The 26396-nt window shown below is 43.3% G+C and overlaps 1 protein-coding gene across 10 annotated transcripts in view; it reads right to left on the bottom strand.

Moving 5' to 3' along the window:
* Positions 1 to 26396, bottom strand: part of TNRC6C (trinucleotide repeat containing adaptor 6C) — a 98096-nt gene that overhangs the window by 52597 nt on the left and 19103 nt on the right. For all 10 annotated transcript variants that reach the window (XM_058422895.1, XM_058422896.1, XM_040082076.2 and 7 more), the window contains 3 exons: positions 25149 to 25248; positions 24339 to 24360; positions 1171 to 1500 (listed from right to left, as the gene is read on the bottom strand). In XM_058422895.1, the coding sequence (XP_058278878.1) occupies positions 1171 to 1500; positions 24339 to 24360; positions 25149 to 25248 (452 nt within the window). The remainder of the gene's footprint in view (positions 1 to 1170; positions 1501 to 24338; positions 24361 to 25148; positions 25249 to 26396) is intronic.

Raw genomic sequence — 26396 nt, 5'->3', positions numbered from 1 at the left:
ATCTCCACAGCAAAGCTCAAACCATCTCTAGCACAGAGGGGAAAATAAGAAGAGAGCTGCTTATTTCCCACCAGCAGCTTCAGGAAAATGAAGTTAGCTAAGAGACTTATTCCTCAGCATCCTATTTCCAACAGCCAAAGAAAGGCCTGTGTGTCTGTCTGAGACCCCCGCTCCAGTGCTGTGTCCAGCTCTAGGGCTCCCAGCATCAGAAGAATGGAGAGGAGAGAGTACAGCAGGAAAGAGCCCAGGAGGCCATGGAGATGCTCCAAGGGCTGGAGCCCCTCTGCTCTGGAGCCAGGCTGGGAGAGTTGGGGGTGCTCACCTGGAGAGGAGAAGGCTCCAGGGAGAGCTCAGAGCCCCTTCCAGGACTTAAAGGGGCTCCAGGAGAGCTGGAGAGCGACTTGGGACAAGGGATGGAGGGACAGGACACAGGGAATGGCTTCTCACTGGCACAGGGCAGCATTAAATGGGATATTCGGATTAAATTCTTCCCTGTGAGTTGGTTAGGCCCTGGCACAGGGTGCCCAGAGCAGCTGTGGCTGCCCCTGGATCCCTGGCAGTGCCCAAGGCCAGGCTGGACAGGGCTTGGAGCAGCCTGGGATAGTGGAAGGTGTCTCTGCCCATGGCTGGAAATGGATGTTCCCTGATGCCCCTTCCAACCCAAACCATTCTGTGACCTGCAAAGGACAGAATGAAGGGGGAGAAAGGCCTAAGACGCTCAACTACTTTTCCCAAAGCATTCTTTTCCTAAGGTAAAAATAAAAATTGAGAACATAAGCAAGCAAAGGCATAAAAATGTCACATCAGCAAAGTTCCAATTCCTTATTTATAAACATGCAAAAAACACTGTTCAAAGAGCATAAAAATTATCAGAATGATAGCTATAACTTGTAAATACCCAAATTACCAATGCTTCTGGAAGAATCATCACTAAATATTTACACTTCCTGAAAATCCATTATAGTTATCAAAGAAACACAAGGGGGGGCGGGGAAAATAAAGCAAACCGGAGGAAGATGCAACAGATTCGAACACGTGAACAAACAACAAAACCTTTTCCGAGCGGACGCCAGAAACGTCACGCTGCGCCGGAATACGAGCAACAGCCGAGGATCGCAAGCTGAAAACGGCATTTTAAAACGATCTTTAACAGCGGGGCGCCGCTCTTACCTGGCTGGGCCTTGCCGGGATGCTGCTGTCCCGCCGCTCCCTGCTGAGGAGGAGGAGGGCTGGCTCCCGCTGCTGCCGTGCCCGGCGCCGGGCCGGGGGCACTCAGAGCCCCGGCGGGCAGTGGCTGCCCCCGCTTTAGGAGCTGCTTCTGTTCCTGCTGGCGGAAGCGCGGAGGCACCTCTCGGGGCAGGTATCGGGACGCCGCGGGCTGCTGCCCGTTAGCAGACGCGCGCTTGCCATTGCTGCTGTTGGTGAGAGTGCTGGTGGAAGTACTGGTACCGGTACCGGCAGGTTGGGGCTGGCTTAAACTGGTCTTAATAGGTTCTGGCACTAGGGTAAAAGAAAATGATAATCGTTGGTTTAGGATCTGGAAAGCTATCTGGTTTTGGGTTTTTTTTTTTTAACTATAACTGGTAAACTGTGGTTTTGCAGATACCGAAAAGTTGGCAGAGCGCGCTACTTTTTGTGTAGGTTTATTTGCTGTGATGGTACTGGAAGATTTGTCGCCCTACTGAAACAAATCACCTGCATGGTTTAAAACAGGAAGGAGGACAAAAGAAAGCTTTCACAATTCAGCATTGAACAGAATGCTCGTATAAAGTGTGTGGCACCCTGCTGCACCCACCTTGAGCTCTTTTTAGTTCAGCAGTTTGGGGGGGCGACCTTGCCAATATTAACACCAAATCCCAGGGTCTACAGCCATGAAAACAAACATTTTCTAATTTTCTAAAGGCTTCTAATAAGCTCCCAAAAAACCAAGCTAAAAGATCTCATCCACCAGCTTATTCAGCACTCACACGAACTTTGTGGTCTTTATCTTGTGGTCTTCATCCAAACCTTTGCATCAAACACTCAGGACAGCCCAGTCACCAACATCTGCACTCCAGGCACAGATCTGATACCCTCACACTAACCCAGCCTGCAGTGAGCCAGCCAGGCCACCCTGGAACGTGCCTGCACACCTGGCACGAGTGACCAGCAGTGCCACGTCCCTTTGGGACAGGACAGGCAGGAGGGAGCGGGCACGGCGCTGGGGGATGGCAGCCCTGGCTCAGCTCACCTGACAGCAGCTGCCAGAGATTTTAGGTCACCCAAGGAAACTTTTTGAGCTTCTAGGATGAACGGAACCAAGCACCGCACCAGCTCATCACATGCCATGTCCAATAAGTGCAAAATTCCAGCTCATTCACAGTCATGGAATAAGCTGAGTGGGAAGGGACACACAACGGTCAGCACCCAAGTGCTGGCCTGGCACAGGACCCTCCCCAGGAGTCACACCTTGTGCCCAAGAACGCTGTTCAAATGTTGCTGGGACTGTCACAGATGCTACAAACCCACACTCAGCCTCTCTCCAGGCTGTGACACACCTAGAAAATTGAACATCTTCTACAGCTGCGGCAGTGAACAGCACCAAGGGAACACTGAGAGTGGGTTTAAAGCAAGCAGGGACTTGACCAAGCAAAAATATGCCAAAAAGTCTGACAGAACCATCACTCCACTTCTCCAAGACGTTTGTTTTGGAAACCTAAATAATTTCACCTGTGATTCTGTCTTAACAAAAAAGGAACTCTAAGTAAATTAAAAAAATTGAAGTACCACTAATACCTGAAGAGCAGAGAATAAACCTTCCTCTAATACCTGAAGAGCAGAGAATAAACCTTCCTCTGCTTTTCAAAATACACAATCACCTCTGGAAACAGTTCATCCTTAATGTGAAATTTAAAAGGCAGATAGGAAGTGTTGTGGAATGCAGAATAATTTTCAGATATCAAATCTGCATATTCAACACGTACGTGAAAACTATTTCATTTCCACAATACAAATAGATCGGTCGTTAACATTACGGAAAATTAGTGTGACTTCATTGTAATGGCTTTATTTTAGCTCCTATTGCTTCTGCTACTACTGTTACAGCAATGTAAGCATTTACCTGTACTACCACTCCCATCACAGAAATGCAAACATTTACAAACAGTGAGATCTGAAGGACTCAGGATTTCTGCAAAGTCATTTACCACGAGGTTCACCCAAAGCACCGCAGACACAGGCTGATCAACCAAAAATAACCCACCATGGCAGCCAGGGAGGTTCTCCAGCTCAGCTGACAGACCAGGCACCCCCTGGTGCCAGCAGAGGAGAGGGAATGCCAGGGAAGAGGAGGAAAAGGACGAGAGAATGGAAGCCACTCGCTGGCACAATGCCAGCAGAGCTGGGATTTGTCTGGCCCCAAGATTTTCATGAGGAATATTAATTAATTGGAAACATATTTTAGGGAGCATGACAGGTGGCTTTTTAAAAAGCATTATATCCTCAATATGGTGTATATATAAATCACATCTGATACTTCCAAAGGTGTGCATATAGATATATTTATTTTTTTAATAATGACTAATGCACAGAATGTGCAACACTTTCCACTTTAATGTAAAGTGTGTTTCATCACAAAGATGAGGCCAGAGAAACCCATTTTCCCAGCGTTAGAGACAATGTTCCCTCTACATATCTGAATCACAGATGAGAGAAAAGAACAAAGAAAATCAAAATATCACTGTACTTTAGAATTAAAATATCTCTGCATATTCATGCTACTGTTTTTTCTCTAATCAACACAGCAAAGTAATTTTTATTTTGTCCATCAAAATCTCTTTAAAGATTACTTAAATGGAAGCTCTTGCAAGAATACTACGTCTACAAATCATGGTAGCCGGAAAAGAACTGTTTAATTACACCAATGACAGGAATAAAGCAAAAAGAGTGAACAACATAACACGAACGGGCTTGAGCTCTAAATTCCAGCTTCGAACCCGGCTGGAATTTACACTTCAAACACAGCCAACAATACTTAGAGAATATATATTACAAAGACAATACGATCGTGTTCTAAAAGCCATCCCCAGCAATGTTTAACCGGCAATTTTCACTTGAAATGCGCTGTGAGAAATACCAAATGTTCCAAGCGCCTGCCCCGGATGCCCTAATTATGAATTGGCAATAAGGGCATCTTTGCAAACCCTTGAGCCCTTCTCCTCCCTGCAGGGCTGCACCCCGACACCGTGGGTGCCCCTGGCAGAACACACAGGGTGCCGAGGGCTTTCCCCACCGCGGGGCACAGAGGCAGAGCAGCGGGAGCCTCTCGCAGGCAGTGCCCGGGCGCTGGGAGCTCTGCCTTTAATCAGCCCCAAGGCACAGAGAGCCCTGGCAGCCCCCAGGAGCAGCCTGTCCAACCTTCCACCTGCGAGGAATCACGGCTAATGGCATGTGGGCAGCTGCGGCAGCGCCGGGAATCAAACCGGAGCTTTTCTGGTTAAATTTGCCCGAATGCGATAAATGTTGTTTAAATCGTGTGGGGGAAAGGATTGAACACCCAGTGATTTTCATAACCAGCACGTGATTAAAGAGCTAAAGCAAAAACATTTAGGTGGAAAGCCTCTCGCAAAAATACAATTAAAGGCGTAAAACGAAAGCCTTGCGATTTCTTGCTCTTAAGATGTTTGTGATGGGTATCTGCTTACTCTCCGTTCCGAGCCGTACATACGCTAAACAATGAGCTTGCTTGTAATAATTATCAGTACTTAATGGTATCTAAACTTCTTAATCCAATTTTACCCAAACAAATCCAATAATTACTCCATATGCTTTTTGATGATTACAATCTCGGGAATCCCAACTGCATAAAAAAATAGTGTTACGAGCAATTGTAGGTGGATTTTATTAATATAATGAATAGGATCAGTCTAACAGATTTCAATTACAACAATAGCTTTTAAGTACATTTCTATGACATAAGGAAAGAACATGCATAAATGAAAGAAACTGGTTAAGCCACATAATACTGATTTATGGCAGCTTTTTCCTTTCATTCACCTCATTAACATTTCTCTGTATTTCAGAATCCCCCACTCCAGCTCTATAAAACTTGCATTTCTAAAGCCTTAGAGGACCAGACATTCCAGAAGAGAAACAGTTAAACCCAGAAATGCATTCTTGGCTGCTACTGTGACAGGATTTATTTACAGCTTCTATTAAACACAGCAGCTCCATTACAAAGTGCTGGATGTGAGGAGAATTTTTGATTATACAATGCCAATGCCTCACTGCGTTAAACATATCATGCCAGTGTATTATTTTTTTCCTTCAGCAATTCGTTCAGGTCATTGTTTGATGGGTTTATGAATTCATTACAGGAAACAGATGGATCCCATAATTCAGAGCTATTCTCCCAGCCAATCATATGGGCAATTTTTTTTCCTCATCTTGCTCCCCCCTCCAAATCAACCTTAATGAAGCCACTTCCTCCACGGCCAGCTCCCTGCACACGCACACTGCAGCACATCCACTGCTGGTTAAAGCTCCCTCCAAACACCAAAGGCTTTCCAAATAAAGCTCAGGAGCACGATCCCACAGACACCCCCTCCGAGGTCATGCAGGGCGCCAGGAACTTACCCAAGTCGGGTGAAGACAGCCACAAAGCGCAGCTCTAGAGTGGGCAAACCCACAAGTCCTCATTTGTGAGAAACCCATTTTTATTTGCTCACAGAAGTCTGCTGCAGGAAAAAATTCTAGCCCCCCGCCCCCCCTCCAAAATCTACTTTCAGAGGCTGAATTTTCGTTTAGCAAATTACCTCCTTTGTCTCCTAAGTGCTGGGATTTGCTATCCACAGTGACATCTGCTGGCAACAGCAAAGGTGCTCAGAACTACTGCATAAAACCCACTTCTAATGTTTTTACATATAAAAATGCGAAATTTTCTGCCTGGATCACCCTTTCCCCCAAAACAATGAACTTCTGGGGAAAAAAAAACCAAAAAACCCTGCAGTTTAAATGCTAAGATAACCCCAAAACTTATAATGGCTTTAATCATGTAACCAGAAGCTGCTGTTTGACATCAAAGCCTACACTGAGTGATAAAAGTAAAAATACATGTGTTATTGTGGCTTTAGAACTTTGTCACCATTTATTTAAAGAAATGCCTTGACTTTGGGCCAATTCCTGATGATATAACTTATCTAATACCCAGAACAAATAAAGTCTTCTCATGGTTTAACTTCATTTTCCCCCCTCACAGCTGACCACGGTCCATCATCTTCTGCTTCTTCTTCCAGACATTTCCTCTCCACTGTCTTCTCTTGTCTTTTACAACATTTCCTTCCTTAGTCTTTCACCACACCAGTTCTAAAATCTCATCTATAACCCACTTCTCCTGACTGACTTCTCACTTCTACCAACTTGGACCTTCTGCACTTGATTTATTTTTGGTTTTTTGCCAGGCAACTGAAGTCAGAGTAGGAATTAACAGGAAGCTGCAAAGTTCATGGAAAACCTCTAAATCAGTTATTGCGATTTCTCAACAATACAAGGTCTTACCTTCTTAACTGCTGGCTTTATGCAAAGGATGAAATAGAGAAGCACTGAGGACTTCATTCCCCACCTCCACTTTGACTCTAAAGCAATGTGTCCACAAATCCAGCTGACCCCTGGCTCCTACCCAGATGCTCCTTTGTTCCTCCCTCCCCTCAGACCCAGTCACTCACCTCAGTTCAAACAAGTTCTGTCTGTTTGCTCACACTTCCCACCCGTGTCCCACCAGCCAAAGCTCGCTCTATATATCTTAACTGTGTAATAGCTGCTGAAATGACATTTTTACTTGATATTGTCATAAGCAGAGTGGGGAAATGTGAGCAAAATGTAAAATTGGTTGAAATGTTCTCTGGGAGAATCAATGGCTTGCTGTCAAAACAGACTATGTTTCAGAAGAGATTCCACGGGGACTTGATCCGAGCCTACGCTGTTCAATATTTCGTTAACAGCTGGATGATGGACTAGAGAATATCCTTATTAAATCTGCAAATGACACCAAGATGGGAGAAGGAAGATGGGGGTGGTCAGATCACTGTGTGACAGGATCAGAGCTCGGCAGTGAGGAACCGGAGAAGCGATGTGACAAAACTACTACAATTCAATAAGGGGAGTCACGTCATTAGGCAGGAGGAATTAAATTGCAGAACAGCAAACAACTTGCCTCACAGCAGTTCTGCAGAAAAAGCAGCCATGTTTTAGCAGATCACAAACCAAAGAGGAGGAAAAGATAATCAAGAAGACTGTAAAAAGCCAAGTGGTAGAATGGGATAAACACCCAGCAACCCATCTACTCGAGCCTGGCATCACAAAGCCTTCCCTGCCTGCACCCACAGCTGAGCATCCCTCTTCAGATGGAGCTGGACCACCTGAAAAGGGCACAAAGGAAACGGGAATCTGGAAACAGGAACTACCACAGCAGACAGAGGTAAGGGAAGAGTCAGTCTACAAGTCACTGGGTACACAAATTAAGAAAAATACAGAGAAAGAGGATGAAATCATTTTCTCCACCCCACAGTGAATAAGACAAGACTTGCTGGGTTTACATGGCAGTCAGGGAGATTTCGACTTACATTTCCAACAATAAGGGTGATTAAGGATTATCTGCAGACATGATACAGGTTTGGTGATCTTGTCTCAGGGCAAGAGGATGGAATAAATGACCTCTCAAGAACCTTTAGAGCACATTTGCTACCACTCTACATGTAAAACAGAGCTCCAAATCCATCTTACTCAGTTCTCCCACTTCCCTCAGCCATGACAAAGAAATCCTTTTTCTCTCAGGTTGATAGTCACAGCACTCCCCCCAGCTTCTGCTGGTTTTTAAATAAGTTTCAGATGTGGCCTCTCTTCACCAGCCCTACTTGCAGATCCTCTCCATTTTGTTCTTGATGAATGCAAATTTGAAATTGTACCAATCCTGAGTGACATTTTATCCCTTCACCACCATGGTGAATCCTCTGTGTGAGCCCAGCACAGTCGACCCTGAGGCAGAACTTCTGTGCGAAGGGTCAGAGCCCAACTCTATTCACAAACTGAACTTTTTTCTTAAGAGCTGGAGAAGTTCCTAACAAAAACATAGATTCTGAAGCACTTCAGAGTTCTAACACAAGATTTTGTTTCCCTTTCTGGAACAGCATCTACATTTTGTTCTTTCAGATCTGTCAGCAGAGAGGGTGACAAATACTTCTTTTGACAGAAAGATACAAAACCTGTTTTGGGTGACTCAACATATATTTTTAATGTTTTTTTCAGTCTTATTCTACATTATTCAGGTTGGTTTCACATGCAGCAATCTTGTGAAGAATGCTTATACTTTAAACAGTTTTAATATTTTCTTCACTGCTTTCCCCCATGTTAGCACTGATTATAATTTTAATTTTAAATTCACGATTAATTAGCTGTGCCATTAAAAATGGTACAGCTAATTAGGTTGATAGGTTGTCATCAACAATAGATTGATAATCCAAAGCAAATATGATGCTCTCCCACTGCAAGCCAAACTCTCTCATGTTTATTGAAAGCTCTGAGTGCACACACATGGGGTTTGCCATCAGCTAATTGATGAGCAGAAATTGGACTGTACACACATCAGGCCTCAAACTCAGCAGCCCCAGCTAGGAACCAGGACTGTGGGCAATGGAACAGTTAAATTCACAGAGCTGCATTCCTGCAGGACGTGAACTGATAACAGATGGTAACTTTCACGACTTGACAATTCATCTGCTCCCTTTCAAGCAAGAGTTCTCCGACGGGCAGGCGCTGGGAACGCGAGGACCGGCGTTAGTGGTGCACCTCTCCCTGCACACACACCTGCCCTAACGCTCCCCCTTGTAAAGCAACAGAGAAAGAAAGAAATGAATTCACCTAACTAGAAGCTGCTCTCCTTCCTGAAGCCTCTGATACCTCAGCACAAGTGTATTTCCTTTAACACATCATCACACGTTTAAATTGGAGTTCAGACTCCTGCAAACCCAATTCCCACCTCCAGAGCAGGGCAATACACTGGCCTTAGAAAGAGATCTTGGCTATTCTAAAGGAAAATAATGAAACTATTAGAAGTTTTTAATCACTCATATTAATAATGTTAAGAAACAACAGCATTAACAACTGTCTGAAAAGGACAGGAGGGAGATAAGAGTCATTGCTGAGACAAATTAACTGGTGCAGGAAATTACTACTGTAAAATTAAAGTGAGAGGGCAGCTCAGAATTAAGAGGGGGATTCTCAGCAAGTGGTTAGAAATGCTGGCAGAATATTTTCAGGTTTTATAAGACTTTCCTTTTCAGAACTCTTCAGAGAGAAATCACATTTTGTATTCCTTCCCAGAGTATTTAGGAACATCTGAACTCCACCAACTAACTGTATAACGACCCACTAGGGAAACATAGCGAGTTCTATCCCACCAACAGGACACCAGAGCATCACAAACACAATCCCAACAATTCAGGAACATGGCAAAGGATGTCAGGAGCCAGCCATGGGCATGTGCTCCCCCCCTTCACCCCCATCTCACCCTCCAAACCTTCCTCAGTGTTGCTCCCGGCAAGGTACCCCCAGCAGCAGCTACAGAATAAAAGAGTCAGAGAAGGAAACAGCTTAAAGTTAAATTACACAAACCCAACACTATCGTCACTGCAAGCATCAGTGGGAAAATTCAAACATATAATAACAGATTAAATAACTTTGTACAGAGCCAGAGAAGAAGCCTGGTCAGACACAGAAAGCGAATCCTTCAATTTTAAATCGACTGTGTGCATTTAATATCATTAGACAATGTTTTACACAGTTTTCATACGCAAAAGAATTTTTTGAATCCTAATTTGCAACTGGCACAGCCATCACACCAGATGTGTTCTTCCTCCTTTCCACAGACCACTTCCAGGCACAGACTGAGGAGTAAATATTCTTCACAGCAGAAACTCAGTCATTAAACCATGCACACAAACAGATAAATATGCAAATTCCCAATAAACAGTACATTCCTAAGAAACTGAAAATGAGGATAGCCTCAGTACCCACTGATTTACTGGATACAAGAGCCTGAAATTTCCTTCACCTTGAACAGTGATAGATCTACAGTGGGGCTTGAAGAGTGAATCCCAGTGTAAAGGCTTCCAGTTTCATACAGATGAAGTTGGTACTGTGAAGATACCCCACACTCCCATCATTTCTATCTGGGGTTGTCTCCACAGAAATCACTCAGTGCTGGCACACAGTGCACAAATTCTGTCACACCTGGAGTATGTGCTGTACCCACGGTCCATGCAGGGTGGATGTTAAAGTTAAATTACACAAACCCAACACTATCATCACCACAAGCACCAGTGGGAAAATTCAAACATATAACAACAGAATAAATAACTTTACACAGAGCCAGAGAAGAAGCCTGGGCAGACCCAGAAAGTGAATCCCTCAATTTTAAACCGACTGTGTGCATTTAATCTCATTAGACAATGTTTTACACAGTTTTCATGGTCTGTCCATGCAGGGTGGATGTTCCTGGAGTTTCAGGGTGTTCCAGGGCACAGTCAGTGCTGGCATCCCGCCCAGAACAACTGGGAATACTGAACACTCATGCTACAGCAGGTACATCCTCTTTTCCCACTTTGACACGTGGGCTGGAAAGAAGGTAAAGACTCTCTGGCTGTTTTCTGGAATGCCTGGAAATTGGCAGTGTGTATTTAGGGATCAATACCTAACATGGACAGAGAGATCAATGTATGCAGGACACCCCTGAGCTGCCAAGTGTGCAGGCAACCTATGTGATTTTGTGTGCCCAAAATCGACATCCAGGGAGCCCCAGGCCTGCAGAGTGTGGACAAACCCCGGGCCCAACAGCCCAGACACATCACAACACTACACACAGGCACATTTTTCTCCTGGAAACCAGGAACACAGCTCCTGCAGGTATTTCATTTCTGTTTTGGAGGAGCAGGCTGCAGTGATATTTAACTCCTTTCAGACATGCCCATGGAAGCACGCTGTGACTGCCTGCAGATGACAGGGCTGCTGCTCAGACAGAAGTGTAACGCTGCCCGACACTGCCCGTGCTGCTGGAACCATGGGACTGGGCACACATGTCACACTGACTAAAGGCCTGTGCAAACACAAAGCCTCGGCCCTCCTGCCATGGACATTTATGGTACCAAATGAATATTTTATGTGCGACACTAAAATAGCAACAATCTTGTGAGCAACCAGTAATAGGCCTCTGTAGTTCTGGCACAACCCTTCCAGTTCACATTCTAGCTCAAAAGAAGACTTAATATGTTTATACTACAGCTCTAAAGATAGTGTTGAGTTATCTGAGCTATTATTCTAAATCAGTCAGCAAGAAAAACTGAAGCAGAGCCAACAGAGTGTCCAGCATGGACCAGCTTCCCCCACTCCTGGGCACTGTGGATTTATTCCACGTTTCAGGTAGCATCACCCTGAGAAATTGTGCACCCAGCCAACTCAAAGGCAAACCTGAAATATTTTGGCCTTAGATGTTAAAACCTTGTGTCCTTATTAGGATAACTGAAGATGTGTTTATTTATATTTCACAATATTATTTTGAAAAACGTTGCTCTGAGCAAGTAGGTCTTTAACATAACAAACCCATAGGGACATCGTTATCACTTTAGGGGACTGTACTAATAAAATCTCATGGATTTTCTATCAGAAAAACCTGTTTGGGGTTCTACACCCTTCTTTGGATGCAGTTCCTAGCATTTGAAATACATGAAAATGTCATTCTTGCTTCAGAAAGGAGTGGCTGAGAAGAACTTGAAGCCCAAAATGAAGAGCTAAACCAAATTAAATTAAGGTCATGCTCTAGAGATACAATAACAAATGAGTGTTTAAATCTGCATAGAGATCTGCAGTGTGGGGGAGGAAGAAAATATACTGAACTTAAAAAATATATTTCAGGTTTTTTAATACTTCCTTTTAAACCTAAACATGACATTTCATATGCAATAGTGTTTTTCTGAATGAGCTTCTCAATGCTGGCCTCTTTCCTGGAAGGTTTGTGTTTGGAAGTCTGGGTTCACCTACCTGACAGTCAAACCTGGAGAGTCTGAAGCAAACTCTTCATTTCTGATTCAACACCAAATCCAAAGCAAACTCTTCATTAATGCAGTTTAAGCTGAACAGATTTTTTTATGTCTCCAGTGCCACTGTGCACTAACGCCACGTACAAAAACCAGGATTTAACTTATTCAGAAACGTGAAGAAAGCAGTTGCAGCAGTTTACAAACCTTCTCCTATTAAAGTTCTTCAGGAAAACTTCTTAAAGAAAAGCAGACTCACACCTGATGGGGATTCAGCAATCGTTTCCCTGCGGATAAGGTGGGACCAAAGAAAACCCCGAGCGAGTTCCTTGGCTGAGCACATTCTGCAGGACACTGCTCCAGCGAGCAGTGCCCAGGGAAACTCTTCCCCAGATTCCAGCACCCACACTGAGCAGGAAGAACAAGCCCAGAGGATCCATCCCATATTTCCAGCGGGGTTGCTGTCCCAGGGACAGCCCTGGGTGATCGGGCTGTCACCATAGCAACTTTCCCCAAGAACTCACAACGCACCCAAACGAACTCCGAGCTAAATTAACTTATTGCATGTCACCAGTGAGAAATGACTGTTCAGAGGTAATTTTCTGTACTAATATGTAATAGAGTTAACTCCCTAAATTGAATTAAATTAATTAAATGCCACTCCCAGTAAATCAGATTCTATTACATGAATGTTAAAAGAAATTAAAGATGTTTTAATAAAGATTACTAATAATAACTTAATATTATTACTTCATTTTAATTCAAAAATTCTGCTCAGTTTATTTTAGACACATGTCTTCCCCTCACTAGGAAGGAATACCTAATTACTCCACATGCATTACACACAGTTATTTCACAGAAATGGGCTTACACTTAACTAAAAGAAGCAACACCAGCATTTTAAGAAGAAATACAGCTTGGTTTAATAAGTAATATCCTAAGATTCTTCCTCCCCTCACATTATGGGTAAATTCCGCTGTCACTGAGCGCATCCAGTTTCCAGAGAGTTTCCTTTCTGCTTTCTGCAGAAAAAAATGAAGATGTCTTGCAGTAAAGCCAATTGCCAACAAAGAGGAGAACACCCTGTCTGCCTAGGCAGGGTACAAAAATAAGAGCCCTTTAATGGCTTTGCAGATCTATCTAATGACTCATTATTAAGTTTGTTTTTTAAAGTAGATTCTTGCACTTTGGAGGACAGACAGCTCGGAGGCAAATCTAAGATGCTCCCGGTTGCTCATGTAAATAAAAAGTTCAATTTGCCAGCTGATGGCGTTTGTGCTGTCCCCATGACCCTGACTTTAACTCCTAACACACCGAGACACTTTGGGCAAAAACAGGGGCTCTATTTACCAATAATCACTTCTGAGAATTACAAACCACCCTATTCAGTTTTATCCACTATTTCCTTTTCAGGAAGAAGCTGTGCTTGTGCTGAGAGGGCAGCTGGTGACAGCAGAGGGAGCACACGGAGCTGTCACATCTGCCACTGGCCACAGGGTGACAATGACATCAGCCCGAGCACCAGCACAGCTCAACACCCAGAGGAAAGGCAGCGCTGCCACTAAAAGAATATGGTAAATAAGGATTAAAACATGCCCTGAATCTCCAGCAAATATGAGTTACAGCTGTGACAACTCTGTGGGGTGGAACAAGATGAGCTTCAACATCCCGCCTACATTCCAGGTATCAGGAAAATGGGATTGTGGATTTAAGTGTTCAGTGTTACTACACATCTAAGTTATTATCCACAGATTTTAAGTTAGAATTAGATTTTTTTTAAAGTCTTAGTAGCCATAATGAGGCACCAAATCACAAAATCTTCCACAGATCTCTTCTGGAAAGGATGAGCTGAACAACTGAGGAGGCTGAAGGTGACCTCTCGTTTGATTTCTCACAGTGATCACTGGACAAGATTTGAGATAACTACACAACAGAGAGAAAAAATTCAATTATTACTTTTGGAAACTGGCTGCAAGACATGGAAGCTGTAGCAAGATACGAATGACGATGGAGCCCACGTCAGAAAGGTGGCACTGAACACATTATTTTCTTCTTGTTTCACTCTGAAGGCTTTCTCCTGTTGAGAAAGGAAATGCTGGGTGCTCACATGTAGAGCAGGAAAGAACTGCCAGTGCAGGACAGCCTGACACCCCCAGCACCTGCAGGAAGGGCTCTCACGGTTTGTCAGTCAAGCCTAAACAACTGCAGTGGAAACTTGGGGGAAATTAAAGCAAGGAATAGATTTAAATGTATACTTCAGGGGACTGCCTGCAGGGAGAAAATGGGTAGTGATTAAACAGGAGAAATGGGGAGTGAAGAAGAACTGCACATTATCAAACTGAGGTCTTTACAGAATAAGGTATCTGAAACTTGGGAGTTTCTCATAGCAAGCCGAGTTTAGGGACAGAAAAGTGAAAAAGAATCGACACTGCTCTGAACAGCCTCGATTACAGAGCTATGCAATGGGGTGAGCCTGAAAGGCACACAAAATAAACCAGCCTCAGGTTTTACTTGTAAACAGCAGCAGGCTACTGTTCACAGATTAACTCAAAGGCTAATTAATAATTCTCCAAGCACAGTGTGCTGGTTTTGGCCGGGACAGAGTTAATTTTCTTACAGTAGCTGCTGTGGGGCTGCGGTTTGGATTTGTGCTGATAACACAATATCAGCAGGTGTTTTCATGACAGCTGAGCGGTGCTCACACACAGCCAAGGCCTGGGCTGCTCCTCACCCCACGCTGCCAGCCAGGAGGCCGAGGGGACACGGCCAGGACAGCTGACCCCAGCTGACCCACGGGAATATTCCACACCAGATGGTGTCATGATCACCACATAAACCTGGGGGAGAAGGAGAAAGATGGGGATGTTTGGAGCCATGGTGTTTGTCCTCCCCAGGCACTGTTCGCTGTGCTGGAACCCTGCTGTCAGGGATGGCTGAACACCTGCCTGCCATGGGAAGTGGGGAATCAACTCCCTGCTTCGCTTTGCCTGTGTGTGTGTGACTTTTGCTTTACTTATTAAACTATTTTTATCTCAACCCACGAGTTTTCTCACTTTTACTGTTCCAATTCTCTCCACATCCTGCCAGGGGGGAGTGAGCGAGGGGCTGAGCTCCTGCCTGGGATTAAACCACGACATACAGATGTTTAAAAAAATAATTCTGCACTAACTGGAAGGACTTCCAAAGAAGAAAAACATAAATTATTATGGTTTGAAAAACAGCCCAGAAACACTAGCATAAGGGAAAACTGGATGGGCTGTTAAATAAAACACAGGAGATACAAAAAGGCCTCTGCAGTGGAAGGGAAGATCAGCTCTCCAGGTCTAACCAGCCAACAAAGAAGGTGCTTAAGTTTTAGGAACAATTTTTCAGGCTGAATATGAAGATGCCCTTCCAACAATAATCAAAACATCTTTCAAGAACATCTGTTGGGTCTGAGAGAGGGGAGAGGGTAAATACCATCCTTTTCTGCTCATCTAAAGGGACAAATCTCTACGTAAGATCTCAAGGTGGCGTTTCAATTTTTAACAGAGTTGAAGAATCATCAGTTCTCTAGATTAGTAACTCATGTACTTCAAAACAGAAGCTCATGAGAGCCTGTCTGACCTCCTAAACGTGCAAAGTCTGGCTGACTCCATAAAAACTGATGAAAAAAAGCAACAGCAACCAAATCAGAAATTATGCCTGAAACGTTAAGAGCATCCTGGAAACAGGAGGGCAGGTCTTCAGGAGACTATGATAAAACAGAGAACAACTTCTGTCAGCACGGGAAGAGGCCACCAGGAGCCTGAGTCACACCAAGTCCAGCCGTTCCCATTGGGCAAGCAACAGTACCAGCGGGTGCCACACCCGGGGCAGCTGAGGAGCATCGGAGGCATTTGGTGCTGCTGTTAAACACAGAGAGCTGAGCAAGAGCCACTGCTGCCACCCCACAGGGGCAGGATGCCTGCAGGGCAAATCACCTCCTCTCTGGATGCTAACGCACACTGCACCGCCTGAACCAGTTCAGGAATAACCTGAAGGATCAGGTGCATGACGATGCACACCTGAGCAGAAGCTTCGGAGCGTTTAGCAGCGTGTGAGCTGGCTAAACAGGCGTTTTAAGTAGTCCTGTAGGATTTGTAAAGTATGGGCTACCACCTTTAACAACTCAGGAAAAACATTAAAATAATCTAGCAAAACACAGGGAATCCAAGGGTTCTCAGAGTAGAGGAATGTCAACACCAGATAGTCAACAAGAGAACACAAGGTCCCTCAGGCCAAACGCTTCACACACAGTGTAAAAGAATCAAAAACACGTCTTCATTCCCCTCCTTCTCCCAAGATAACCCTCTCCAGCATTTGTACAGTAACTACTCCAGGAGCACGGGCTAATGTTACAGTTCAAAGTGGATTTCATCCTTCCCGAGGAAGGGATCAGGTAACCTTAGAAACCCAGCATGTATCTCAAAACAATCATTACCAACCTGAGCTAATACATTTCCTGATGAAACTCTCCTCCAGCTCACAGTTTGCAGATCTTATCAACATTATATTTATATGCCTTACAAGCCTCCTCCAGGTAGCAAGATGACAATCTAATAATGGAAAGTGGTCAGCACACTGATGATAAATCAAAGCTGATAGGTCATTTTTTCAGGGGAAACTGTTAGCTGCCTTCTCCATGAAAACCTGTGTGTGCCAGGCCTCAAGACAGACAAACTGCCTTTGTGGACATGTTTCTTTAAAAGAAGAATAAAACAGACTTTAGTTCAGAAAGTAAAGGGACAAAGAAGCACACTGGTAAACAGGTGAGCTGCGCTATAAAGTCACTTCCAAGGATACAATCTCAGACTGCTGGGTGGGGAGATGTGGGATGGGTGTTTGTTGCTATCAGTAGGTACAAAAGTGGCTCCCTATGAAGGAAATACCGGGGCATATATGCTCTGATGGAGGGCAAATATCAGACAAGATTCCATTTATAACTGGAAAACAGTTACTTTACAAGCAGGCTGACAGAATAGAGCATTTGCCAATGCCTGAGCTGCTGCAATGCCAAAGGAGCAGCAGTTTGACCATTTCACAGCCCACATGCTCCACACGCTGCACTGGGGAACAGCAGCAGGAAGGAAAGCACCCACTGTGGGCAGATAAACATCCATAACCCAGCGTGCAGTTTGATCATAACCAACACCATTATCATTGTGCAGCTGGGCTAAAATTGATCTTCTAAAATATCCAGTTGTCAACAACTGTATTGGCAGTTTTATTGCTGAGAAAGCAAACTGGGATTTATCTGAGAGCACTCCCCACCAAGGGGCACCCTGACAATTAGTCTGGAGAAGGAAAGCCTAGCTGGTGTTACCCAGTCTGTGCTTACTCTCTCTTCAAAAGGTATTCTTGGAGACATAATGTCCTAGGCTAGAAATGCATTTGACAATGGCCAATGCAAAGAGAAATCTGATGATGCACACGTTGTCCTGCTGCCTTCAAGCAGGGCATCAGCCCTTACAACCTAGGGCATTTGAAAAGTGCTTTTAACCAGCTGTGTCTTGTGTTGGAAAGCTGCTTTTTTTCTTTAATTCTAGAACTAAATATTTACGGGTCAGGCTCTTGCCATCCTCAACTATCATTCTTAACTGAGGAAACAGAAAAAGCAATATTCTGCCTGTACTTATAAGCACATGCCTAAATTCACCTAACAGCAAACTGTATCTTTAAGGAGAATGAAAACCACCTGAGGAGCACTGAGAGTATCTGCTTGAGCCCTTACCTACTTGTCCATTCCTGGTGAGGAATCTGCAAAGCTGTCAAGGCAAGAGCTGACCAGGACTGGAGGTGCTTTACTGGAGCAAAGCAGCAGCAGCTCCAGGCAAGGACACTGCAGCACCTCAGAGGGGGCAGCAGTCCTGTAAATCCAGCTCAGGCTTGGAGCACATTGGGAAGAATATATTTCATGGTTACTTCTTATATTTTCAAATAACCCCAGAGTTATAGGTTTGCTTGTTTTTCTTTAAGAGATATTTTTCTCGAAACTTGTACTAATTGCTTTGGTGTGGTGTCTGAAAAGAACATTCCTTTGAAAGCTGGGGAATCTACAGTTTCCCAAGATTTACACCTTCAGAGCTGTCAGTGCTAGCTTGCAGGGCCCAGGGTGTCCAGCCCTGACAAACCCTCTCTCCTGCAGAAAGACACCAATCCTCAATGCAAATCTCTCCCTGGGCGCCTTTGACTTGCAAACCAGCAAGACACACACACACAGAAAGAGCTACAAACCCAAGTAAAGTTTACCAAAGCTTATGCATACATTTACTGTTTACCTTTTCTCCTTCACTTCACACTGGTAATGTTGAAGATACTCATAGTATTTCTTGCACTTGTGAGAGCAAAAAGCCTTTTAAATACCACTGTACTGCTGCCTGTCATAGTCACTCCACTTGAAAGAAAAGCAGGTAGGAAACCAAAGTTTTCTTTCCCTAGTATTTACCTCCAGCTCTCCCAGCTCATCCTTCTTGCTTTGTCTTCTTGACTATGAAAATTGCTCCTCCTGTCTGCTCCAATCCTTTTGCATTTTCTACTCCTCTTCACCCAGTACTGGACTCACAAATTACCTCCACCCTCTATTCTGTGCAGGCTGTAAAATGGTAATTACTCCTCTATCAGAGAAGCGATATCTCAGTGGGTTTTATGAACAAATTCATGTTTGTTTAAAGATACTTATAATAGCAAAACACCCCCATGATAACGTTTTATCAAAAAGAAAACATTTTTGTGTTACAAAGCTTTAATGTATGGCCACAAGTTATCATTAAGTTATCAAGTGACTGCATATTAAGATCTAATTGAAGAACTTATTGCAGCGCTCCCCCTCCTTCTGCAATGATGATTTATGGCACATTTTGTCACTACAATGTGCAGCAGTTCAGTACAAACACAGCACTTAACTAACAAGATGACAGAGGCAGATATTCAAGCACAAGCTATAAATACTCAAATGAGTCAGAGGTTGTAAATCTGTTGTAAATCATACCTGATTTGTAGGCTGGAACACATTTTCTAATCTTATGGAAAAAGCCTCTGCTGGTTCCTACAATAATGTGACACAAACCAGAAAAACTCAAGACTTCTCTTTTTAAAAAAGGCTGATTGTGTTACACGCTGTCATAATTCTACTTAAAATCCTGATGAGATTCTCTAAAGAAGTTTCATTTTCCCTTCTTTCCTATGGAACTACCACTAAACATCAGTAACATCTACCACAGCCATAAGGATCACAACAATATACACAAAGTTCATTTCTGTACGAGCAGAATGGAGGTTACATGAAGGTGATTCACACACGAGCACAGGCAGAGAACACTCTAAGAGCCCATTTGGGCAGGGTAGGTAAAGAATCAATTGAAAAATATGCAATAATCTATAGGGCTGATTTGGAAATGAAAATAACCCAGCTTTGGAAACAGGTATACTGCTAGTCCTGTCATCCCAACAGAAACGCCAGAGCAGGGGATGGGAGCTCAGATATTTTCATCCATTCTTTTTTTCCTTTTAACTCCCCTATCTAATAGAGCAGACAATGTTCCTCCAGCTAAAACACACAGCACTGCTTGTGAGATAACAGATAACCTGAAGGAAGTATGCCAACATTTGTGACACCACAATGGTTTACGCAGCAACCACACACCGTCAAACGTTTTCTGTTCGGTCCCCCAAAAATACAACGTATGAAAGCGCAAGCCTTGGCAGGATAATCTCCCAGCCTGCAGACAAGCTCCCTGACTCTGCGAGCTGCATATTAAAATCATCACACCCTGAGGAGTCCCAAGGCACACGGCCCAGCCAGCCTGGGGGAGGGGCAGCTGCACAGCACACCACAGATGGAAGGGAACCGTGCCCAGCTCAGCAGCCACTGCACCACTGGAACAGCGGGTGGGCAGCGCTGCACAGGCTGCTGAATCCCAGGATCACTGCAGCCACTCCAGCTTCTGCAATCCTGCTTCAGCCATCGCCCAGCAGCGAGCTGAAATTCTCATTTTGCCCTTGGAAAGCCCACCTCTCCCTTCCTGGTCCCAAGCCAGGAACATGCCAGACAGACCTACAAGGATCAGGGAGGTCCAAGAGGCACAGATTGACCATCTCTGCTTCACACTAAAGGGATAAGAATATTTTCCAGCTAACATTTCTAATCAAAATATTTACCAAAATACTTTCTAGGTTAGACTAACTGTGGTATATAGACTTAACTGTTTTTACTTCTCTGTTTGCAGATTTAGCACTTACCTTTACCGCAGATAATGCTGGAGGGGGGGATGGGTACTTTGCCTTTCAATTACCGGGGTGGATGTTTGACTAACAAACCACTTAAGCTATTTTATTTCAGCTTTAGACAAATGCATTCAGCTGAGGTGGGAGTGAAGCAGGCAGGGAACTGATCACCTGTGCTGATCATATCTGATCACAAACCTGCAGGAGGCTGGCCAGAAGAGAAGCAGCAGGCAGAAAAACACACCCCGATAGTATTTATGACAAGCACAGCTCCCTTAAATCCCCTTTAGTTATTAATTAACAGCCATTCCCATACTAGTGACCCTTTACCATACAGAACAGAGCTGACAATTACAGCTGAATGTTTTCATTAGAAAAGCCTTTATATACAAAGTTTCTTGATCAAGTGCACATAAAATGGGAAGAGTTTATACATGTAAAATAAACACTAATAGTCTGTGCTCAGTAGTTCTGCTCTCAAAAAAAAAAAAAAATTACCATAAAAGAACAACAACTTGAATGTGCAATAAAAACCTGCTCATTTCCCACCTCATCTAATTCTGCACTGCTTCTCTCCAGCTGAACAGGAAGACTACTTTCATTTGTTTTCAAGTAATTGAAAAACATTTCAGGTCTTTATCAGCCCTCCAATCTTTCTTCCTTTCACACATTCCCCAGAATTGTTGCCAACAGGGTATTTATAAAAGATGCAGCCTCACAAAAATACTCAGGCAAACAATGCTGCAGGGAAAAAAAAATAGAAACTGAAGGAGCTGCTATGTAGAGAAGACTTAAAGGGTTGGATCATTGTTTAAACAGAAAAAATAATTTGTTTCAGTGGATGCAAGAGCTGTGTGAGGGAGCCCTGGACTCCAGCAGCAGCCACATACCTCTCCCCTAAGGGTGGAAATGTGTGTTTATTTTGGAAGGGGTTTGTGCACCACATCACAAATGGAAACATTCAGCTGGGGCTGAGGCCTCAGAGCGAGACTGAACCGACAACACACCACAAACACACCCCCACAGGAAACCTCCTTCCTCTTGCTTCCTTTCTCTTTCCTGAGGCCTCATCAGTGACAGAACCTGCAGCAGCCCAGATCAGCTCAGAGCGACACGTACAAAACACACAAGTTTATTACTGGTCAGGACAGCACCTCCACACCTCTGTGACAGACAAATCCATGAAAAATTTATTCTGAATTCAAAAGAATTAGACCTTGATCACAGGTTTTTAGCACAGAAGCTAACCCAAAGGGCAAACCCTCCCTCCCTCTCAAGCCCCACCACCTGGCCCTTCCTACGCACTTCAGCAAGCGCCTTCTCCTCCACAAATGCTGCTGAGAGCAAACAAGGGGCTGCACAAACAGCCTGCCCCAGTCAGCTGAGAAACAAACTGAAAAACCCTTCCAGATCCCATCTGCACTTGTAGGATTTCTTTCTCTCCACTCAGACCAAACTGGTGCAGGCACCTCTCACTGCCATGGCAACCCAGTTGCAGAACTCAGTGACACACACATAAAATTAAGAAATTTTTTTTTTAAAACTTACCACAAACAGCTCTGTTAAGTCATATTTATAAAGATCTCCCCGACCAAAATCTACATTTTGCAAAATATCCAGTCCCAGTCCAGCTTTAATCTCTGATTTAATACATCCTGCCCACTGGCATGCATTACCTGCTGCAGCCCATTCACTCAGTTTTACTGTGCCCTCCTGTCATCACAACTAATTTAATTGCTGTGTCCCAGATAGGAAATAAATTAACTAAATTCAGTGATAATCCCTGTGTTGCCTTTTAGTTCTAGTAGCATGTGTCACTCAACCTTGAAAATGTATCCAAATAAAGCACTTGGAGCAGCGCTGCGATAAAGTTTACTGTCAGCTCTGAATATTGCAGGGAAAAAGTTCAGATTTTTCCTCTCGATAATTTTGTATTAATATTTTCTGTATTTTAAGAAATTCCTGCTGCCTCTCATAAGCTCACGCACATCCCTCCTAAAGATAAGTGTAAGGAACTGCATTAAAAAGTAGAAATAATTTCCACAGAGCAACCTGAAAAGCAACGAGTAGTTGCCAAACAAAGGAAATTCAAAGAAGGATCACTTACAGGATTGTAAATAACCCCTGGCCCTTGCCCTGAGCATGAACAGGAGGTTTGGGTTCTCTGTAGGACAGATCCCCCCTTCCAAACACGCTGAACTACATCACTGCTTCTGACAGATGAAACAATAAATGCCAAAGCTGCTTAATCTCTAACATAACTATCCTTATTCACTGCTCTCTTCTCCCTGATTCATATTTTAGAGCAATAAAAGATGCTTAAATACATGGATAGCGAACCAAAAAAAATCCAACAGATGGAGAAACGCAGTTCCTAAATTTGAAAGAAACAAACTCATAAGCATACCTGAAAAAGTCAAGTTGTTAACTGGTAACTTAAACGTGGCAGTTTCAAGCAATTAAAAGCAAAGCTGTCACAACAGAGACAGAAATAGTAACATCCCACAGAGGGAAAGCAGAAGGCTCTGTGTCTCACTAGTAACAGAAATGAAGAGCCACTGCATTAACACGTGAAAATGAATTTAGTTACCCTGACAGCAAAAACATCTGCTGCTGAATTGTGATATTAAAAAGTCATTATAATCCATTATAGAACAGTGAAACCTTTTCACGCAGAAACAAGCTGATACAGAGAACAAAACAAGCAATACTGTGAAATTAGAAATATTCCATTTGGATAGAAATTGCTCTCATGGATCTTAATTCCAAAGTTTTTTATGTACCTAAGTTTTGGTAAGACTCACATACCTCTGCTCCCTTCTCCTGAAAGTAAAATCCAGTGTTATAAACTACATGAGATGTCACAGCGCAGATGCTACACAATCCAAACTAAAACCTTCAGATCTCTCACTTTCTACACAGGAAAATCTTAGAAAGAAAAGGACAGAGTTTCAATAAATTACTGTTACAGTATCTTCATCATGCAGTTATTACTTTCTTTCTCTGAATTCTTATGACTGAAATAATATTTAATTTCTGCTGTATAAATCATAAGAAGTGCTTGAAGGATAAGTTGTTTAGCCCACCCCTTATGTTAGGCTTGGATCTCCTCTACCTCTCAGTCTTTGGGACTCTGGGAAGCTCCACTTGCTTGTTTGTCACCTAATTACCCAACAACAAATGACAACGCATTTGAGCTTGTTCAGAACTGTTCAATCAAAGGACAGATGATACAAAAAGATCTGTAAGCTTATGTTAGGCTTGGATCTCCTCTACCTCTCCGTCTTTGGGACTCTGGGAAGCTCCACTTGCTTGTTTGTCACCTAATTACCCAACAACAAATGACAGTGCATTTGAGCTGGTTCAGAACTGTTCAAATCAAAGGACAGATGACACAAAAAGATCTCTAAGCCATCAGTTGCAGAGGAGAGCCATTATCTTGTCTCTCTTCCTCACCTTTCTGAAAACCACAGCTCCGTGAACTTTTCTCCTAGGGAAGCTGGCAGGCCCCTGCCCCAAAGGGGAAGGCATTCCTTACCTCTGCTGCTTCCTGACTGCTGCAAAGCAGCTCCACTCACTTCCCAGGCAGAAAACCCACGCAGAAAGAAAAACAGGCAGTGCTGGCAGAGGGGGAAATAGTTTCTCCTAAGCTCCATGAATTGAGTTTACACATTAAATTGAGTTGAATTGTGCAAGGGGAAAGGGGCAATTACTTGTCTTTGAAACAGATAAATAACTACTAACAACTAAATGGAAAACTGCATCTGTCTTGACAAAAGAGATGACACATGCTGTGTTATGGTTCACAGAAAATTAATCCATACATTCTTGTCAAAAGGCTGCTTGTAGAATACCCAGCAAGATAAGCCAAAGCTTATGCTGAGAATCCCAATAAAACTTTAGGAACATAACAATCCTAGTAAGATATACTCCCCTCATTAAACAGACACAATGAATAAAAAGTACAAGCACGTTTTTTAAACAAGCTTATAAAAATATCAAACATTTCGCAAAGAATAAACATGAATTTACCTTTGGTTTTTTGTTCAGCAGCCTGAAAGAAGAGAAGAACAAAACAAATCAACAACTTGTCAATACTGCAACTTACACCTAATAATTATAGGGCTGCAGGCCTAACTTTTTTGCAGAAGCCACTTACATAAATCAGGCATTCATTTAATTTAAGGACTAGAGAGAATGTCAATTTAACTCCATGTGACAGGAATGTGGCAACCTCTCTGACTGGAGCCAGAAGCAGATGCCAAAGAGGCAGTGAAAAGAATGACAAGAGGGCAGCAGCCCCATCCACACAGCCAGCCTTCCCTCTCCTGAGGATGAGGCTTTCTGCACCCACACTGTGTCTGTGAACCCTTGAGCACCCAGCAGAATTAACTCCTGTGACTTTGTCCAGCATCCCTTTGAATCCACCCACAGCAGCACCTTTCACAGACACCTGTTCATTTGTTAATCTCTTCAGAATTACCCAATTTTTTAATGATGCCTGATTTGTTTCCCAAAAAGTGAGGGAGGAGAATGCACAGCGGTGGAAACGAGCCTGGGATCCCAGAGTGCCTCCAGCCCCCTGGGACTGATCCAGGCTGAGGAATGGCCACGGGAGCCAGGCGTGGGAGCAGCCCCTTCCCAGCAGGGCATGGTGAGCACGGGCAGTGCCAAAGCCCTGGCACAGCTGCTTGGGCAGGGATTCTGTGAGCACAGCCTCTCCCCAGGCCATGGCAATGATCACCTGTGCCAGGCTCACACCCACCGGCGAAGCTGCAGCATCAGTACCCACAGGCACACTTAAAAGTGAAGGGATCAATTACAACAGGAACATGAACAAACCTTTTTCTGAGCACCTTCCTTCTTTTTCTTTTCTTCCTGCTTTTTCTTTTTCTTTTCTTCCATCAAATGTTCCTCTTCTTGTGTTTCTTGTTCTTTCTCCCTGATGAAAACAAAGGTTGGGAAGAGCTTTTCAGTAAGATGAAGTTTCTCTAGGAAGGTGAATAATCCATATTTGCATTGCTAACTTTCTACATCTCATGGCTAAAAAAGGCTTCTAATGCTGCAATAAAAGCGCTAAAAAAGAGCTGTTCCAAAATTGAAACTCACAACAAATAAAATAGCAGGCAATAAGAATTCAGAGAGAATAGATTTTATTTGGAACCTCTTTCCACAATCACTCATAAGTACTGCTTAATATTAGCATATTCTAGGGAAAGAAAGTTTGAAACTGGAAAAAAAAAAAAAGGAACAAACCCAAGTAATTAATGCAAGTTCTGCTGGCTTTCAGCAGCTGTGATTCACAATACACCTTGAAGATCATGAGCAAGTATATTATTTTGAAACTATTTTTCTCTTTTTGATCAAACACATGCTGCATTAATTTTCCATACGCATCAATTTTGTTCTCAAGAGTTGTAAACTAAGGCCCAGATGAATTCCAATAATCATATTTTGTGTTCATCCTATAAATTCTAGCTGAAGAATTTGCATTAACACAAAACAAGACTGTTCCAGTATCATCCTGATTAAAAATTAACCTGAATCATTCCAAACCAAGAAGAAAAGCTATTTGAAACCTTCTTTTCTCTGCTTCCTACGTCCATCACTGAAATAAATGGTTAGAGCAATGACCCTCCCCAACATCCTCTTCAATAAATACCAATGCAAATAATTCATTTACTTCTCTATCACTACTTTATCTCCCTTGACAGCTCTTCAGGTCCTGATCATTTATCAGCCTTACAGATTTTCTGAGGAGGCTGTTTCTGATGGGCTGAAGCCATTACCATCACTATTATTAGATTCAATGTCTTCCAATTACTCCTCAAGACCACTTTTAGCCTAATTTACTATTGCTTTATATTTAACTTGCCAAAGCCTTCAGCCCCCCCTCCCTCTTCTTTGTTTGGAGCTTTGTTGTTGTTAAAAAAAAGAGGTTTTTAGTTACAAAACTTCAAAACTTTTTTTTTTTTTTTTTGGTCACAATGTGCGAGACTGCTCTTTACCTAAAGGAGAAAACACCACTCTCCGGATTTTGAACATTGTGTCTCCAACTATTCCCCGTGAAACATTTTGCCTCTTAACAAC

The sequence above is a fragment of the Hirundo rustica genome, chromosome 18 (assembly GCF_015227805.2).
Source record: "Hirundo rustica isolate bHirRus1 chromosome 18, bHirRus1.pri.v3, whole genome shotgun sequence".
Lineage (NCBI taxonomy): Eukaryota > Metazoa > Chordata > Aves > Passeriformes > Hirundinidae > Hirundo > Hirundo rustica.
The sequence above is the reverse complement of the archived record's forward strand: the minus strand, read 5'-3'. Positions and strand labels throughout refer to the sequence as shown.